General features: G+C 44.7%; 1 protein-coding gene and 1 long non-coding RNA gene across 4 annotated transcripts in view; one reads left to right on the top strand and one right to left on the bottom strand.

Annotated features, from left to right (window-relative positions):
* The window catches only part of CCDC73 (coiled-coil domain containing 73), a 94,436-nt gene that overhangs the window by 23,038 nt on the left and 52,193 nt on the right, over positions 1–19,205 (top strand). The window contains exons 2-5 of one of the 3 annotated variants that reach the window (XM_083164303.1): positions 8,761–8,832; positions 9,873–9,944; positions 13,046–13,081; positions 16,484–16,558. In XM_083164303.1, the coding sequence (XP_083020429.1) occupies positions 8,761–8,832; positions 9,873–9,944; positions 13,046–13,081; positions 16,484–16,558 (255 nt within the window). Of the gene's footprint in view, positions 1–8,760; positions 8,833–9,872; positions 9,945–12,066; positions 12,342–13,045; positions 13,082–16,483; positions 16,559–19,205 lie in introns of those variants that run through there. The other 2 variants (XM_083164305.1, XM_083164304.1) reach the window with 2 other exon arrangements.
* The window catches only part of LOC146045472 (uncharacterized), a 365,523-nt gene that overhangs the window by 333,793 nt on the left and 12,525 nt on the right, over positions 1–19,205 (bottom strand). The gene's annotated exons all lie outside the window — the stretch shown is intronic.

The following is a 19,205-nucleotide window of genomic DNA, read 5'->3' as shown; positions in this document are numbered from 1 at the left end:
CGATTTTTAGTTAGACTAAAAATCGCATCCAGATGTTTTCCCATTAAAAAGGATAGAAGTCGCATATTTAATGGGTTGCGATTTTTAGTAAAGCTTACTAAAAATCGCAAAAAAAATAGACCAGGTTCTGCCTGGCGCTTTTATCAGAAACATGCACAGATCATTGAGATCTGTGCATGGTTCTGTTGTAAAAAAATAGTTAAAACAAAAAAAAAAAAAAAAAAAAACGTCGTGCGGTCCCCCCTCCTAAGCATAACCAGCCCCGGGCTTAAAAAGCCGGTGCTGGTATAATAAAATCCAAGGAACAATCAAGTTGGGGTTCCCTGGATTTTATAAAACCAGCACCAGGCTCAAGGTCCGGCGCTGGTTCCCAAAATACGGGGGACAAAATGACTAGGGGTCCCCCGTATTTTAAGAACCAGCACCGGACACAACCAGCCAGCAGGGTAATGCCACAGCCGGGGGGAGACTTTTTATACAAGTCCCCCCGGCCAAAGCATTCAGCCCTCTGACCGGTCAGCATGGGCAGGGGTCCTGGGGGAGTGGGGACCCCCCCAAAGAAGGGGTCCCCCCCCTCCAGAACTTACCAGCCCATGCTGAAGCCCGGGGCTGTCCTCGATGCCCCTGGGCTGTGGGCATCGAGCTGATTAATGGTGTAAAATAATAGATCAACTATTGTTTTTTACTGTGCCACTACAAGTGCCAGCAAGCCTCCCCAGCAAGCTGGGACTTGGAGAACCACAAGTCCCAGCCTGCTGGGCATTAAAGGGCCCGCTGGCACTTGTAGTTCCACAGTTAAAAAAATAGTGCACAAAACACACTGACACACATTTTAAATAAAACTTTAATACACACATTACACACATACTAATACTTACCTATCTTCTTCCCGTAGGTAGCCCTGGTCCTGATGTCCTCCGGTCCTGTGTCGGCGTTCCTCTTCATGTCGACGTCCTTCTTGAAGTCGACGTCCCTGTCGGCGATGGCGTCCGGTGTCCGGGTCCGACGAAATCCATGGAGGAAGCTGTGGAAGGAAACCATACTCACCTGTCCCAGCGCGACGTAGTCCAGGTAAGGGTCTTGGAAAAAAAACAAACCGACACCCGAATCCAAGCGGACACGACGGAGACGCACGTGTGTTTGTTTACATCGTGCGGCTCCGCCTCCCGAATGCCGCTATTGGCCGCCTTGCGGCCTAGCGGCTCCTGATTGGCCGCTAGGCCGCAAGGCGGCCAATAGCGGCATTCGGGAGGCGGAGCCGCACGATGTAAACACCGTGCGTCTCCGTCGTGTCCGCTTGGATTCGGGTGTCGGTTTGTTTTTTTTCCAAGACCCTTACCTGGACTACGTCGCGCTGGGACAGGTGAGTATGGTTTCCTTCCACAGCTTCCTCCATGGATTTCGTCGGACCCGGACACCGGACGCCATCGCCGACAGGGACGTCGACTTCAAGAAGGACGTCGACATGAAGAGGAACGCCGACACAGGACCGGAGGACATCAGGACCAGGGCTACCTACGGGAAGAAGATAGGTAAGTATTAGTATGTGTGTAATGTGTGTATTAAAGTTTTATTTAAAATGTGTGTCAGTGTGTTTTGTGCACTATTTTTTTAACTGTGGAACTACAAGTGCCAGCGGGCCCTTTAATGCCCAGCAGGCTGGGACTTGTGGTTCTCCAAGTCCCAGCTTGCTGGGGAGGCTTGCTGGCACTTGTAGTGCCACAGTAAAAAACAATAGTTTATCTATTTTTTTACAACAAATATCAGCTCGAATGCGCACATTTTCATGACTGGAAATCGCGGCAAATCGCATTTTTTGCCGCTAATTCGCATCTCATTACATATGCGAATTCGCGGCAAAAAACGCGATTTTTAAAGGTGCGATTTGGTGCGATTTTTTTTTAGTCTAAAAAAACGCACCCTATTACATTTCGCCCCTGGTGTCCAAAAAAATGAAAATGAGGTTGAAATAATGATGGCAACATAAAGTATACATATGGTCTATGTTAGTTATTAACTATTTTGAGTGGTAAGATTATTTGTCTCACAAGCAGAAAATTTAACATTTTGCAAATCGCAAAATTTTCCATTTTTTTACGACATTTTGGTATTTTTCACAAAAAAACACAGACTGTATCGACCAAAATTTACCACTAACTTGAAGTACAATGTGTCACGAGAAAACAATCTCAAAATCACTGGGATAAGTAAAAGCAAAAAAAAGTTATACCCACTTAAGTGATACATGTCAGATTTGAAAAAAAGGGCTCTGTCAGGAACGCAAAAACTGGCTCTGTCAGGAAGGGGTTAAAATATAATTGTATTCTTCCATAGTTCAGTCGTGTAGAATCTGATGCTATAGTATCATTTGTTTTTCTGTTTTTTGTACAAGAAAAGATAACTGGCACCAAATTTTAAAAACATTTAGAAACGAGTAGAATTCAGCCCCCACTTGCAAGCTATTTAAAAGACAAACATTATAACAATCATTTCTTCCTCCATGTAGGAGTAAAGCGAGGAACTTCCTGATGCAGTGTTTACACATTACTGCTAACCTTAATTGCTTCATTTTTTCACTATATTGTTTGTGGTGTTGTGATTAGTTGAACTTGATTTTTTACAGTTTTAAATAGTCTGCGCCCAAATTAACTATTAAGTGACAAGGGCTACAAGGTATATAAATCAGTGGTCATTCTCCTCAATAATATTTCAGTTTTTAATACATTTATTTTCTGATAATTGACTAATAGTAGGATCTGCACTGTACAATCAGGTAAGCGTATATGTCTCTATTGTTTGGTGCAAGGCGTACCCCAGGGATCTGTATTTGAACCAGTGTTTTTTAATATCTTTATTGGTGATATTGCAAATGGAATTGAGGGTAAAATTTGCCTTTTTGCAGATGACACAACAGTATGCAACAGGGTAGACACACCAGGAGGGGTAAAACAAATGATTGATGATCTAGGTAGATTAGAGGAATGGTCAAGAGAATGGCAACTACAGTTTAATGCCAAAATATGCAAAGTCATGCACTTGGGTCTCAAAAATCCAAAGGCTAAATATAGTATAAATGGCACTATAATGGAAACTACTGAGGAAGAGAGGGATCTAGGTGTCACTATTTCAGGGGACTTAAAAGCAGGTAGGCAATGTAACAAAGCAATGACGAAGGCAAGTCTGATGCTTGGTTGCATAGGGAGAGGTATCAGCAGTAGAAAGAAAGAAGTAATAATGCCACTGTATAGGTCATTGGTACGACCTCACCTAGAGTATTGTGTTCAGTTCTGGAGGCCATATCTCCAGAAGGATATAAATACATTAGAGACTGTACAAAGAAGGGCAACTAAAATGGTGCATGGCCTACATCACAAAACCTACCAGGAAAGACTAAAAGATCTTGAAATATGAAAACATTGGAGCAGAGAAGGGAAAGGGGGGACATGATAGACTGTCACATATATGAGGGCCTTTTACTATAGAAACTAATTCCGCTTTTAGATCGCAAATACACTTTTAACCGGTTCTGTCCCGGTGCGACCGTGCATGTACAGTCTGTTCACACTGTAACAGTGAACTGGCAATATTGCTGGTTCCCTGACGTCATCAGGGGGCACGTCGGAGCGTCGGCGTGTCATCGGGGGCGGGGGAGGAGGCAGCGCTTACAGCTGGTGCTGCTCCGAACGCTGACGGCTCCATAGTGAGGTCGCTGGACCCGTTTAATCCGTTCACACTGCACAGAAACACGTCAACGAACCGGTAAGAACTCCAAGAGACTGGCTTGTGAAAGGGGTATACGTCTATAAAAAGGTCATCCACAGGACAGCAGACCACCCTCCCTGACTAAAAGGGATGTGACTAGGGTGGCCAATCCCGGGATTGGGATCGGCGGGATCCCGGGATTTGGCCCCCAAAACGCCGGGATTTCGGGTTTAGACTGCGCATGCGCAGTCTAATGCCAGGCAGCGTCTGAGCGGGTGCTCAGCAGCTGCTCGGCTTGGCTCTGCGCAGTGTGCCCCGGGATTGGCTTCCCTAGATGTGACATTGTATTCTATGCGGCTGTTGTCGGTTCCACGCGCATCGCTTTGGAGTGCTGCACATTAGGTCTGTCGGATCAGCTGAGGGGGAGCTCCCCGGGTCAGCTGCGACTCCTCCCCTCGGAGAGGTTGCAGTACTATATGGGGTATTAGGAAAGGATCAAGATGCCAGCGCTGAAATACCGACAGCAGACATCTGGATCATAAGTATGCCGGAGCGGGTTCTAGGGTCAGGCTGGGTCACTTATGGGGGCTGGGTTTAGGCACTAATGGGGGGGCTTGGAGGATAGGTTTAGGCCCTCACTAGGCTGGGTTAGGCTGCAGGGCAGGGGATTAGGTTTAGGCACTAGCAGGGGGGTTAGGTTGTGTTGGGTGGGATTAGAGAGTCAGGGTGCTGCAGGGGGGGGGGGGGTTAGGGTGCATACGGAGCCCCTGTCGGGATCCACAATATTGGGATGCCAGTGTTGGTATTGTATGTATCTCTTTAGCATATGCCTTGTGATTTCTCCTGATACATGTGTGTGTGTGACTTAGGGGGTGATTCATGTTGGCTCGCAAAGCACATTTGGTTTACTAATGGTCAAAATGATGTCCACTGCAGGTGGGGCAGATGTAACGTGCAGAGAGTTAGATTTGGGTGAGTTATTTTGTTTCTGTGCAGGGTAAATACTGGCTGCTTTATTTTTACACTGCACTATAGATAGCAGTTTAAAGTACACCCCCCACCCAAATGTAACGCTCTCTGCACAGGTTACATCTGCCCCACCTGCAGTGCAGTATGGTTTTGTCCATTAGAAAACCAAATGTGCTTTGCAAGCCAACCTGAATCACCCCTTAATGCAGCGCCCAGGGGTGGTAATACAGTTATTTACAGCAGATGCTGCTCATTTAGAGGACAGTTGTCTCTTGGCCATGACGTTTCTCCTGACATGTGTGTACAGTATAACACAGGGTTGCCGACTCTCCCGGAATCCTGGGTCATCTCACGGACTCCCGGGAGAGGACCCTTTTCTCCCACAGCCGCCACGTGATCTTCTGCAGTGCGTACTGCACATGCGCTAGATCACGCCACCGACCGCAAGATGCCGCCAACGCGATGCCGCTGCCAGACTGATCTGAAGAATAACTGCGTGTAACGGGTAAGTAGTACTCGCACCGTCACCCTCACTCCCAACTTCCCAGTAAGGCTATGTAGCACAGAGAGGCGCACCAGCACACGCGGCAGCTGCAGCAGCTCCCGGCTATATCCAGGGAAGATGCTGCTGCTGGCAGTGTAGGTGGAGCAGGGTGAGTGGCGGGGAAGCTGCTAAGCGGTGACACACAGGAGCTGGGGCACGGGATTGCTCCCTGCATCTCTCCCTGGTGTCTCCCAGCCTCTCTTGTGGTTACTGCTCTAAAAAAGTAATTGTGCCCATTGTTTTTTTTATTGTCGGATTCTCAGTATTCCCCCAAGGATTCTGAATTAACTATAATAAAATATTTACAGTTTTGCTGCACAGAAGGCTTACTACCAATTATTTAAGAGCTAATCACTAAAGTTATGTAACCAGTGTCCCAACCATGGCACGCCCCCTGATGACTCATGACCAGCCCCACCAGTGCCACAAGGCCCGCCCCCTGCCAATTCAAGACCCGCCCCTCGAAACGCAAGGTCAGCCCCTGGCAAAGCAAGGTCCGCCCCATGCCTTTTAATTTTCTCCCTGAAATTATTTTTCAAAGTGGGCAACCCTGGTATAACACCACTTATTCTCATGCTGGACAGATAGTGTTAGTGATGCAATAACTCATTTCCTGTTATTCTCTTGCTGGACAGATAGCGTTAGTGATGTAATAACCTTTCCTGTTATCCTCAAGCTGGACAGATAGTGTTAGTGATGTAATAACACATTTCCTGTTATTCTCACGCTGGACAGATAGCGTTAGTGATGTAATAACACATTTCCTGTTATCCTCACGCTGGACAGATAGCGTTAGTGATGTAATAACACCTTTCCTGTTATCCTCACGCTGGACAGATAATGTTAGTAATGTAATAACACCTCTCTTGTTATTCTCATGCTGGACAGATAGTGTTAGTGATGTAATAACACACTTCCTGTTATTCTCATGCTGGACAGATAGCGTTAGTGATGTAATAACACACTTCCTGTCATCTCTTGCTGGACAGATAGCGTTAGTAATGTAATAACACCTTTCCTGTTATTCTCATGTTGGACAGATAGTGTTAGTGATGTAATAACACGTTTCTTCTTATTCTCTTGCTGGACAGATAGCGTTAGTGATGTAATAACACGTTTCTTGTTATTCTCTTGCTGGACAGATAGCGTTAGTGATGTAATAACACATTTCTTGTTATTCTCACGCTGGACAGATAGCGTTAGTGATGTAATAACACCTTTCCTGTTATTCTCACGCTGGACAGATAGCGTTAGTGATGTAATAACACATTTCCTGTTATCCTCATGCTGGACAGATAGCGTTAGTGATGTAATAACACATTTCCTGTTATTCTCATGCTGGACAGATAGCGTTAGTGATGTAATAACACCTTTCCTGTTATTCTCACGCTGGACAGATAGCGTTAGTGATGTAATAACACGTTTCCTGTTATTCTCACGCTGGACAGATAGCGTTAGTGATGTAATAACACCTTTCCTGTTATTCTCACGCTGGACAGATAGCGTTAGTGATGTAATAACACATTTCCTGTTATCCTCATGCTGGACAGATAGCGTTAGTGATGTAATAACACATTTCCTGTTATCCTCATGCTGGACAGATAGCGTTAGTGATGTAATAACACATTTCCTGTTATTCTCATGCTGGACAGATAGCGTTAGTGATGTAATAACACCTTTCCTGTTATTCTCACGCTGGACAGATAGCGTTAGTGATGTAATAACACGTTTCCTGTTATCCTCACGCTGGACAGATAGCGTTAGTGATGTAATAACACGTTTCCTGTTATTCTCACGCTGGACAGATAGCGTTAGTGATGTAATAACACCTTTCCTGTTATTCTCACGCTGGACAGATAGCGTTAGTGATGTAATAACACCTTTCCTGTTATTCTCACGCTGGACAGATAGCGTTAGTGATGTAATAACACCTTTCCTGTTATTCTCACGCTGGACAGATAGCGTTAGTGATGTAATAACACCTTTCCTGTTATTCTCCCGCTGGACAGATAGCGTTAGTGATGTAATAACACATTTCCTGTTATTCTCACGCTGGACAGATAGCGTTAGTGATGTAATAACACATTTCCTGTTATTCTCAAGCTGGACAGATAGCGTTAGTGATGTAATAACACCTTTCCTGTTATTCTCACGCTGGACAGATAGCGTTAGTGATGTAATAACACATTTCCTGTTATTCTCATGCTGGACAGATATTGTTAGTGATGTAATAACACCTTTCCTGTTATTCTCATGCTGGACAGATATTGTTAGTTATGTAATAACACCTTTCCTGTTATTCTCATGCTGGACAGATAGCGTTAGTGATGTAATAACACATTTCCTGTTATTCTCACGCTGGACAGATAGCGTTAGTGATGAAATAACACATTTCCTGTTATTCTCACGCTGGACAGATAGCGTTAGTGATGTAATAACACATTTCCTGTTATTCTCACGCTGGACAGATAGCGTTAGTGATGTAATAACACATTTCCTGTTATTCTCACGCTGGACAGATAGCGTTAGTGATGTAATAACACATTTCCTGTTATTCTCACGCTGGACAGATAGCGTTAGTGATGTAATAACACATTTCCTGTTATCCTCTTGCTGGACAGATAGCGTTAGTGATGTAATAACACATTTCCTGTTATCCTCATGCTGGACAGATAGCGTTAGTGATGTAATAACACATTTCCTGTTATTCTCACGCTGGACAGATAGCGTTAGTGATGTAATAACACATTTCCTGTTATCCTCTTGCTGGACAGATAGCATTAGTGATGTAGTAACACATTTCCTGTTATCCTCATGCTGGACAGATAGCGTTAGTGATGTAATAACACGTTTCCTGTTATTCTCATGCTGGACAGATAGCGTTAGTGATGTAATAACATGTTTCCTGTTATTCTCACGCTGGACAGATAGCGTTAGTGATGTAATAACACGTTTCCTGTTATCCTCTTGCTGGACAGATAGCGTTAGTGATGTAATAACACGTTTCCTGTTATTCTCATGCTGGACAGATAGCGGTAGTGATGTAATAACACCTTTCCTGTTATTCTCATGCTGGACAGATAGTGTTTGTGATGTAATAACACGTTTCCTGTTATTCTCATGCTGGACAGATAGTGTTAGTGATGTAATAACACATTTCCTGTTATTCTCATGCTGGACAGATAGCGTTAGTGATGTAATAACACATTTCCTGTTATTCTCATGCTGGACAGATAGCGTTAGTGATGTAATAACACGTTTCCTGTTATTCTCATGCTGGACAGATAGCGGTAGTGATGTAATAACACCTTTCCAGTTATTCTCATGCTGGACAGATAGTGTTAGTGATGTAATAACACGTTTCCTGTTATTCTCATGCTGGACAGATAGTGTTAGTGATGTAATAACACATTTCCTGTTATTCTCATGCTGGACAGATAGTGTTAGTGATGTAATAACACATTTCCTGTTATTCTCATGCTGGACAGATAGCATTAGTGATGTAATAACACATTTCCTGTTATTCTCTTGCTTATGATTGACAGGTGGCTAAAGTTCAGCATGAAGAGCAAATTAGCAAACTTTTGATGGAGAAACAAGAACTTGTGTGGAGGAATGTACGTCCACTTCTCAGCATACTGTATGTAATGATGATATAGCCGTTCATATACTCGTATAGGTTATTTTATATGGGTTTGCTTTTACTGCTATTCTGCTTATTATATTATATATATGGTCTGTAGTGCGCATGCTCGGGCCCTCCATGCAGCCAGCGATGGCTAGAGAATATCTGTCCATGCTGCAGTGGAGCTTATGGGCCTGATCCACGTTGGCTCGCTAAGCAGCGTAAATTTGCTGCTCAGCGAGCCATCTAACACCACCCCAGAGAATGACCGTCCCCGTGCGAATGTCCACGAATGGCTGTTTAGCATAAACATCTATTTGCACGGGAGCGTACGGGGTGAAATCATTCGATGCAAATACATCGGCAACTGTTCAAGTCTCTGATGGCGTCCGAGCAGCGGTCCTGCGCAGAGCGAAAACATCGGTCCCTGGTGCGAATACGCAGGGGACCAATCGTACCTGAATTAGGCCATATATTCCCTACCACATGTACCCGCACACACATGCAGGTTAGGGTACATTTTTGCCGGGAGCCAATAAACCCACCAGTATGGTTGTGGAATGTGGGAGGAAACTGGAGTACCCTGCGGAAACCCACTCAAGCATGTGACGAATATACAGACTCCACACAGTAAAGTGCTGCAGAACGTATTTGCTATATACATATCTGTAAATAAATAAGAATTAAACACGGTGTAATGGTGTACCATCCAGCTTGAGATCAGAATCGCATCGGGATCGCATGCAGATTGCACTGTTTTTTTATTTAGCGATCCCGATGCGCGGTCCCGGGACAGCACAAATCGAAACCCAGATAGGATAGGCTGGACAGCACTGACTATATAGGAGAAATCTAATGCAGATAGCAGGAATTGTATGTAAATAGCACACGGGGTAGCAAAAAGTATATAACAAGTGGAATAGCAAAGGAATATCACCGCGTGTGCACGCGAAAAGAGGCCATTGTTTTGTGTGTCTGACTTTTCCCTTTACAAATACCTTTCAATGTGAAGGTTTTATTGTCCTTTATTAGGAATCCTTATCCGGTCACGAAGAAATCCTAGAGAAGAGACACAAAGATGCGCTGGCTGTTTTAAAGAAACAGGTAATACACATCAATGTCACGGATGACTTCTGCCGCAGGTTTAGGATAAGGATCATTGCTGTGTTCTTTATACTTTTTTTTTAAAACATGTTTTTTATTCAGAAAGAAAATAACAGTACAGTAATAAACAGTGTGGTGGCACATGGATGTAGGTAGAACTGATGGCTGAAAAAGGGGCAGTCGTTGGTCTATAACATCTCAAATAACAGTTTACAGACAAAAAGAAAATAAAACCAACTCGCATAAGGAACAATGTGGATTATAATAAGAATGGTGTAGTAATCTCAATCGAAAATGGAGGCGATCTCCTGTTGATTAGCTCAGTCTATATTATACCAGGTGCTCAATTTTTTATATTCCGTCCATTGGTCCTGATTCAGACTTGATCACAAAGCAAATTTTTCTTTAATGGACAAAACCTTGTTGCGACGCAGGTGGGGCAGATGTAACATGCTCAGAGAGAGTTACAGTGCCTACACACGGAGCAATTTTTTCCCCTTGGCCAGTGATTTTCACAGGGGGGACGACGATGACTTTTCAATGGAATACCATCCACCTTATTGCTCATCTAAAGTTCTCTTTCATATCCGTCCAGCGGAGGGCCCTGAACCCCCTCCCCATGTGCCCGACATACACCTCTCTGTGGTCCGCTCCCCATATACCCGACATACACCTCTCTGTGGTCCGCTCCCGGATCTGGACAATTTTTTTTTCTTAAACCCCATGTCCTCTACCCCATCTATGTTACTCAACTTCGCCATATTTTGCTTCTCTGACCTACTTTGTGTAGTGGCCGGAGCCCTTTTTGGGCCCCCAAACCCCCACAAGGTTGGTATTGGGGGTTTTAGTGGCCTTAAATCTAATCTGGACCCAATCAAGCCACCTCACGTTGGTTTCATCCAAATAGGTCCAATAGTGTCCGAATGCAGATTGCCAATTATTGGAGCAATCAATAGTTACAGATAGGATAAGACAAAGCGTTGAAAACTTTTAGGATGTTACTAGCAATTATAGTAAGACCAAAAAAAAAAGATTACAGTACCCTATTGGCGCACACAGAGCAGCAGTTGGTACAGGGAAATGAAGGTCACCCAACCTTCAATAAAGACAAGGGATACACAGAAAAGTTTTCCCCTGTCGCACACCGCGCTCACAAACTAATATAAATATAAGATAGTCCTTGGTGGGTAGTCTTCCAAGACGTGTCTTTTCTTTCTTTCTTTAATTTTTCTTCTTTCTTTTCGCCCCTCCTCTCTCCGTGGCGGGAGTATAAAAGAGAAGCAAAAAAGAAGAGAAGGGATATAGTGTAGTATGTTCTAGAACTAGTAATGAATTATTTGGTAGCCACCACCCTAAAATAGGAGTTCTGAATCAGAAGGAGACCACATTAAAGAAACCGAGATAGGATTGAAGCTGCACTGTGTTGTGTAAGTGGGGTACGTCCCCAGTCTTATTATTTTTTCTATCCCGCACCGGGTGGAGATTCAGTCTGACCTTGGGGAAGGAGAGGAACTGATAGAGAAAAAGGCCCTACCTTTAGGCTTGAAAAGAAACCTTTACGTGAGGAGCACATCCTTTTCTTGGTGTGAGTAGGGTACGCTACCCTTCTGGACTTCTACATATATATAAAAATACTTCCCACTTCTATTTTAGGGTGGTGGCTACCAAATAATTAATTACTAGTTCTAGAACATACTACACTATATCCCTTCTCTTCTTTTTTGCTTCTCTTTTATACTCCCGCCACGGAGAGAGGAGGGGCGAAAAGAAAGAAGAAAAATTAAAGAAAGAAAGAAAAGACACTTCTTGGAAGACTACCCACCAAGGACTATCTTATATTTATATTAGTTTGTGAGCGCGGTGTGCGACAGGGGAAAACTTTTCTGTGTATCCCTAGCAATTATAGTAACTCCGCTCTACTGTGGAAGAAATCTTCACCGTAGTCAGTTGTGCGTGGGTTAGTAATGAAACTCTCTTTAGGAAAAGTCACTTTGCAGCAATCAGAGGATATTTACCTTGGTTCTAATGTGGACTAGTGTAGTGGGGCTGATGCTATGCGTGGAGATCTGAGGGCACAAGTGGGGGTCTGATAGTGTGTGTGGGATGGTGACATTGCATGTGGAGTTTTGGTGACATGTAACAACATGGGACTTTGATGGCACGTAAGGAGCATGTCGATAGGTCTGATGGTGACTGGGGATGTCACGTGGAGGGTGGGTCATTCCATGATAAATCAACCACAAAAGTTATGTATAGTAACCCACCAACTCCAATTTTTAAGAAAAATATGCAATTTCTTCAAAAGTAAGATTCGCTTATTTTCATTCTATATGATCCTGATACCGCTTCAATAGTAGTTTTCCCCAATGCTATGTTGGAAGTGAATGAGATGATACAGTAAGTGGTTTTGTAGCCTAGTTAAAATACTGAATAAAAAGCAAAGAACTGTTACAAATTAGGTTCCACCACCCAAATGGACCAACTCCTTCTTTTTGTTGACTACAAAAAACAATCCCTTCTAGAGAACATACTGTATATGCCCTTGGTGGGACCACCAGGGCTGTAACTAGGGTAGGGCACAAATCTCATATGCCATGTAAGGGTAGAACTGGTCATTCACCAGCTACTGCTGATGTCTGCTCCTTGCCGACAACTGCTGTGTACTGCCCACTGCAATGTCCACTGCTACCAATATACATTCCTACCAATACACATTGGCAGGGCTTTTGGTCCACCCGTCCCCGTCTAGTGCAGAATCTCTTGGGATTGGGAGACGCGGCCACAGCATTGGGGCAGGTAATGCGCAGTGACAGTCACAGCACACTAAGAAGAACTCTGAGTCAGGAGAACTTGAAGAGGCAGGAAGGCACTATGAGTGGTATTCAATTGTTATTCAACAGCGTTTTAACTTGCTATCCTGAGGAACTAAAATGCGCAAATGCGTTGTTAAACCTGTCAATAATGAGCACAATATGGGCAAAACTATAGATCGATTGAACATCGCTCTATGATCTCCGGTCATTTTAGACGGGAGATCGGGTGCAATATAACAATTGAATACCACCCTTTATTCTGAATATTGTTTCTATTTTAAATTGCAGTTACAGTCAAAGATGTGCGCAGTGGAAGAGGAAAAGGTACGTGCTGCTTCTTACATTTTTATAATGTAGACCTTTAGAATGTAAGCTCTTCAAGCAGGGCCCTCGTGTGCTTTTCCTTCTCTTACTTTAACCATCTTTGATGGCACCAAATCCTTCGTTGTTCAGCCCCCTGATACAGTACTTCTTCCAGTGTCCTCCGCTGATGCAGCTATGGTTATGTGCCCTGTATTTGTCCTCTATTGTATTCAATCACAAGTCACTGTTTTGCTTATTTGGGTACTCTTTACCTAGAACGGCGCCCGCGATTGGAATCGCGGGCGTCGGGGGTAAAAAATTGCGGGCATCGCGGGTACATAAAAAAACGGGTGCGACGCGATGCCCGCGATGCCCGCGATTTTCCCATAGGGATCAATGTTAAAACGGTGATTGACCGCGATTTTACTGTTAAATGCCTCAATGCCCGCGATTTGGCCATAGGAAACAATGTTAAATGGGCCACAGAGCCCTAATAGTGCCCTTGAACTCTGAAATGGCCCCCACAATTGTTAACGCCACCCCACGATCAACGTCAACCCGAAGCGTGGCGAGCGCAGCGAGCCCGCGTGGGGCGGCGGTACGCGTCCTCCGACCTTTTCATGCCCCACTATCCACGTCGGCGTGGAGTTGAGAATAGAATAGTGTGGCGAGCGCAGCGAGCCACCGAGCCCGAAGAGTGGCGAGCGCAGCGTGCCCCGCGAGGGGACGCGGATACCTTCACAGGTAAACGCGTCCCTTCGCGGGCTTCACAGGTGTCCGCGTCGCCACGGACACCTGTGAAGCCCGCGAGGGGACGCGTATAACTGTGAAGGTATCCGCGTCCCCTAGCCACGCTTCGGGCTCGGTGGCTCGCTGCGCTCGCCACACTATTCTATTCTCAACTCCACGCCGACGTGGATAGTGGGGCATGAAAAGGTCGGAGGACGCGTACCGCCGCCCCTCGCGGGCTCGCTGCGCTCGCCACGCTTCGGGTTCACGTTGATCGTGGGGTGGCGTTAACAATTGTGGGGGCCATTTCAGACTTCACGGTGACTATTTGGGCTCTGTGGCCCATTTAACATTGTTTCCTATGGCCAAATTGTGGGCATTGAGGATTGAACACTAAAATCGGGTCCAATTTTATTTTTAACATTGGTCCCTATGGGAAATCGCGGCCATCGCATCGCACCCGATTTTTAGTGCATTCGATGGTCGCGATGGTCGCGATGGGCGCCGTTCTAGGTAAAGAGTACCCTTATTTGTTTATGTCCTCTGTAATCGGGCGCTGCGGATCCCTTGTGGCACCATAGAAATAAAGGATAGTAATAATAGAGTAACATGTATTTCTTTTCATCTGCTTTAGTGACAGTAAAAATTTATATTTGCCATCTACAGTGTATACTAATGTAGGAATCTTTGTTATAGGGCCTATTCCAGTTTCTCAGTTGAATACAATAATAACAAGGCACCTCTCTGTTACTGAATGGGACGTAGTAGGTAACACGTTACCAACTGGTGTAGGGGGCGCAGTCAATATGAGGTGCCTTGTCAAGCTGCAGTGTGGATAGGGGGTAGTCAGCCCCCTTCTAGGTAAAAAGAAAACATAGGGGTACACTACTCGAAGCAATAAAATTATTAATAAAAATAATAATAATATTAGTGCCAATTGGGTGAAAAAATTACAAAGTTATTTATTAAAAATATACAACCTGAATACCATATTAAAAAGGAATTTGGCAGTAAAATGGAGGAATTCAATTAAGTCCAGTTCATACAGTACCGTATTTATAGAGTCCACTGATTGGTGGATCCGTTCCTATGATGTCTCCTTGTTAACAACTGGTTATTTGTATCCAATATGTCCAGAAGGGCCCGCGGTAGGTATTTCGGTACTTGTGTATTATCACGGCGCCCATTGCATCGTATACCATTACACTAAACAAGGTATACGATGGTATGCGATGCGACGCGATATTGTACAATAAAATATCGCATTGCATCGTATGCCATTAAATGGCATGCGATGCGATGCTATACAATTTTTAATTGTGCAAGCACCCTGATGGGTCCTTACAATGTTAAATGCTCCCCCCCGTTGTCAATGCCACCCCCAGTATCAACGCCAACCCGAAGTGTGGCGAGCGCGCCCGCGAGAGGGACGGCGGTACGCATCCTCTGACCTTTTCATACCCTCACTATCCACGTCGGCGTGGAGTTGATTTTAGATAGTGTGGTGAGCGCAGTGAGCCACCGAGCCCGAAGCGTGGCGAGCGGACACGAAATACATGTAAAGTAATACGCGTCCCCTCGCCACGCTTCAGGCTCGGTGGCTCGCTGCGCTCGCCACACTATCTACTTTCAACTCCATGCTGACGTGGATAGTGGGGGTATGAAAAGGTTGGAGGACGCGTACCGCCACCCCTCGCGGGCTCGCTGCGCTCGCCACGCTTCGGGTTGGCGTTGATACTCTGGGTGGCGTTGACAATGGCGGGGCATTTCACATTGTAAACACCCATCAGGGTGCTTGTACAATTAAAAAAACGCATCGCATGCATCGTATGCCGCTATATGGCATGCGATACGATGAGATTCCCTACGATGCACATCGTGGGCGCTGTGATAATACACAAGTACCGGTATTTCTTATGGAGTAGCACTCTCCCGTTTGTGTATCACCTCCGTCTGGGTTAAGGCGTAGATAAGCCCTAAATGGAAAGAACCAAATCGTGACCGCTGGTCATGGAAAGACTCTGGGTGTGGAGACTGGTCCGGATCCAATTTAGTGGGGTAGTGGCAAAGTTTATGGAACTGGATGGAGATTGTCCTCTTAGTCCACCAACGCGTTTTGCCAGAAACCTGGCTTTATCAACCTCTCTGTTACTGTAGCTTATATTGCTGCCTTTTTACAGGCCTTTGTCAAAAAATAAACAGCAATGATAAATTAACTTACATAAACATGTAAAACCTCATTTCAGGTTTAAATGCTTTTTTGTTGGCTGCGGGAAGGGAGGGTTAGAGGTAGGGTTAGTTAAGCAGCATGTTTCTGTTGGGAATATTATGACAGTTTGGGTTTCTGTATTCTGACCAGCGGCATCCTAAGTACCGGTATCCTGTACTCAACCCACAGATAATACTGGTAAATGGAAAATGTTTTACTATCTTACTCCATCTTTCTTCTATAAATGATAACCTGTGTTTTTTGTAGACCATACAAGTATTATGCAGGCAACATTCATCACATATTTCAGGAGAAACTTTCATGTTAAACAATCCTTCCTTTTTTTGTGTAACCCTGCACCCGATCTTACTTGTGGCGCTTCGCTAATGCATCATTTGGTGTTCTCGTAATGAGCTTGTGTCTCTTCTGCTTGTAGTTGACTAACTGATAATAATCTGTTTGTTTTCTTTATATTTTCACTTCAGGGACGATTTCAGCTGGCTGCAGAAACAAAGGAAAGGGAGATATTTGGTTTAAAAGAAGACATAAAAGCATTGCAGGTAAATGCAGTTTTAGACAGGGGCCATTATGTTTGTAATGTAGATGTACATTTCTCCAGCGCTGTAACTGGACCAGAGAGGGCCTTACGACACAAATACTGCACTCGCCCAACGGGATCTGCTTCATCAACAATACCAAAAACGGCGATGGCAATAATTCCGCATGTGCTTGTTTACCTTCACAAACTGCCAAATGAACAAATCAATATGCTGCCACCATGACAAAGCTAGGTCAACAGTCCAAAGGTCAACATAATGTTTTCACTTTTTTTTGTCCCGAATGTCGACATAGTCGACACGGACACTGTCAAAGTACCGCATCCCCTCGCATGGCTCGTTGTGCTCAACTTACTTTGGGCACGGTGCCTCGCTACACTCAGTACACTATTCTATTCTCCCACCATGCCCTAGTGGATGGTTGGGCATGAAATAACTCCTGTCGGCACATGTTGGCTCAAAAAACGTGAAAAACTCACGTCGACCTTTTGACTGTCAAACTAGCCATTGACGGCCTAAGGCTTGTGTCAACCTACCAGCCCTGTTGACCTTAGCCATGTCGACTTTTTCATGTGTCGAACTAAGGCATGTCGACCTTCAGTTAATATGTCGACCTTATGACCATATACCCTCTCTGTCCCCCTTTCCCAGGGGTCAATCAGTGCTCCCGTTAACAACCTAAGTAGTTTGTGTTATACTTTCACTGTCTCGCTGATTTCTTTCCTCTTTGTGCTGTCTTTTTGAACCTTTTAACATTGTTGATGCCTTTGTCATTTTCCTTCCACGCCGTTATGTTCATCCGGCAGCGTAATAATAGTAGCAATAATAATAGTAAAAATCAGACACAGTATTTAAACAGTGGGTGAGAGCATAATAGTTTAAAGCAGCTGAACAAGCGCGTATCTTACCCTATAGACCAATAACTGATCAGCGCTGAGATTAGATAAGATAATTGCACCTATGACTGCTGAGGTTATGCATTTGATTCTTATTAAAATTCTTCTACAAATAGATTGTTTTCCCTGTCACCCCGAGGATGCTTAATCATCTTCTTAATGCTGGTTGCATTTTGGAACCAAAATAAAAGGCCCCCACAGGGATGACCTTATTCCGTGAGATCAGCTAGGATTTGTTTTGCCTTGTTCACTGCATGCCACGGCAGAGGTGATGTATAGAGTATGTAATGGTCCACCGCTCCCAATACACAGACACATGAGAAATTGAAGAACAGCCTGTAAGTGAAAGAAAGACATTTTATACTAAATGATATGTTGACCTGTAAATGAAACAGTGATACCTGCCACAGTAAAATATAACAGCGTACTTGTAAATAGTTGACCCGTTCTTAAATGAGAACAATAAATATTTTTCTCTAGGAAAAAAAAACAAACATGTGGTCTATGATTTTCTGCTACTCTATCATCTTCCGTTAATGTGTTTTGGGGAAAAACAGAGTGGAATCCGTTTTATTGTGTTTGTACTTCAAGTGAGAAAATAGCTGAATATTTGCTTGATTACATTCAGGTTGCTACAAAATAAAATGGGGGGGTATTCAATCCAGCGCCACGACTGTTGGCAAGCGGCAAAAAGGGGGCGTGGCCACGAGAAAGAGCTCGACAATTTCAGGCCGTTCTCGGCAGAACGTGCTCGACAGCTTGTAAAGTTGGGCACTTTCTGCCGAGATCCATGCTGTCGGGTAAGACGGCATTGAATAGGACCCAGCCGCTATTTCCCCCATCAGGAATAGCGGCAAGGGATTGAATACCCTCCTATATCTGACTATTGTGAAAAAATATCCTTCACGTTTCACTCATACACGTATAAGTGCCTAACATTTCTTAAAAAATATTTTTGGGGGATCTACTAAACAAATCAAATGACTTTTGGGTACTCTTTACCTAGAAGGGCGCCCATTGCGAGCATCGCATGCACTAAAAAATCGAGTGTGATTCGACCGACGCGATGCCCGCGATTTCCCATAGGGAACAATGTTAAATGTCCCAATTGACCCGATTTTCCTGTCCAGTGTCTCAATTGACCCGATTTTTTCATAGGAAACAATGTTAAATGGGCCACAGAGGCCAAATAGGCACCCTGAAGTGTGAAATGGCCCCCACAATTGTTAACGCCACCCCACGATCAACGTCAACCCGAAGCGTGGCGAGCGGCGGCTGTACGCGTCCTACAACCTTTTCATACCCCCACTATCCACGTCGGTGTGGAGTTGAGAATAGAAAGTGTGGCGAGCGCAGCGAGCCGACATGGACACCTTCACAGGTATACGCGTCCCCTCGCGGGCTTCACAGCTGTCCACGTCCCCTCGCGGGGCTCGCTGCGCTCGCCACGCCGACGTGGATAGTGGGGGTATGAAAAGGTCGTAGGACACGTACCGCCGCCCCTCGCGGGCTCACTGCACTCACCACGCTTTGGGTTCACGTTGATCGTGGGGTGGCGTTAACAATTGTGGAGGCCATTTCACACTTCAGGGTGCCTATTTGGCCTCTGTGGGCCATTTAAAATTTTTTCCTATGGAAAAATCGGGTCAATTGAGACATTGAACAGGAAAATCGGGTCAATTGGGACATTTAACATTGTTCCCTATGGGAAATCGCGGGCATCGCGCCGGCCGCATCGCATGCGATTTTTTAGT

This window comes from Crinia signifera, chromosome 11 (assembly GCF_055691185.1).
Source record: "Crinia signifera chromosome 11, ASM5569118v1, whole genome shotgun sequence".
In the NCBI taxonomy this organism is placed as follows: Eukaryota; Metazoa; Chordata; class Amphibia; order Anura; family Myobatrachidae; genus Crinia; species Crinia signifera.
The sequence above is the reverse complement of the archived record's forward strand: the minus strand, read 5'-3'. Positions and strand labels throughout refer to the sequence as shown.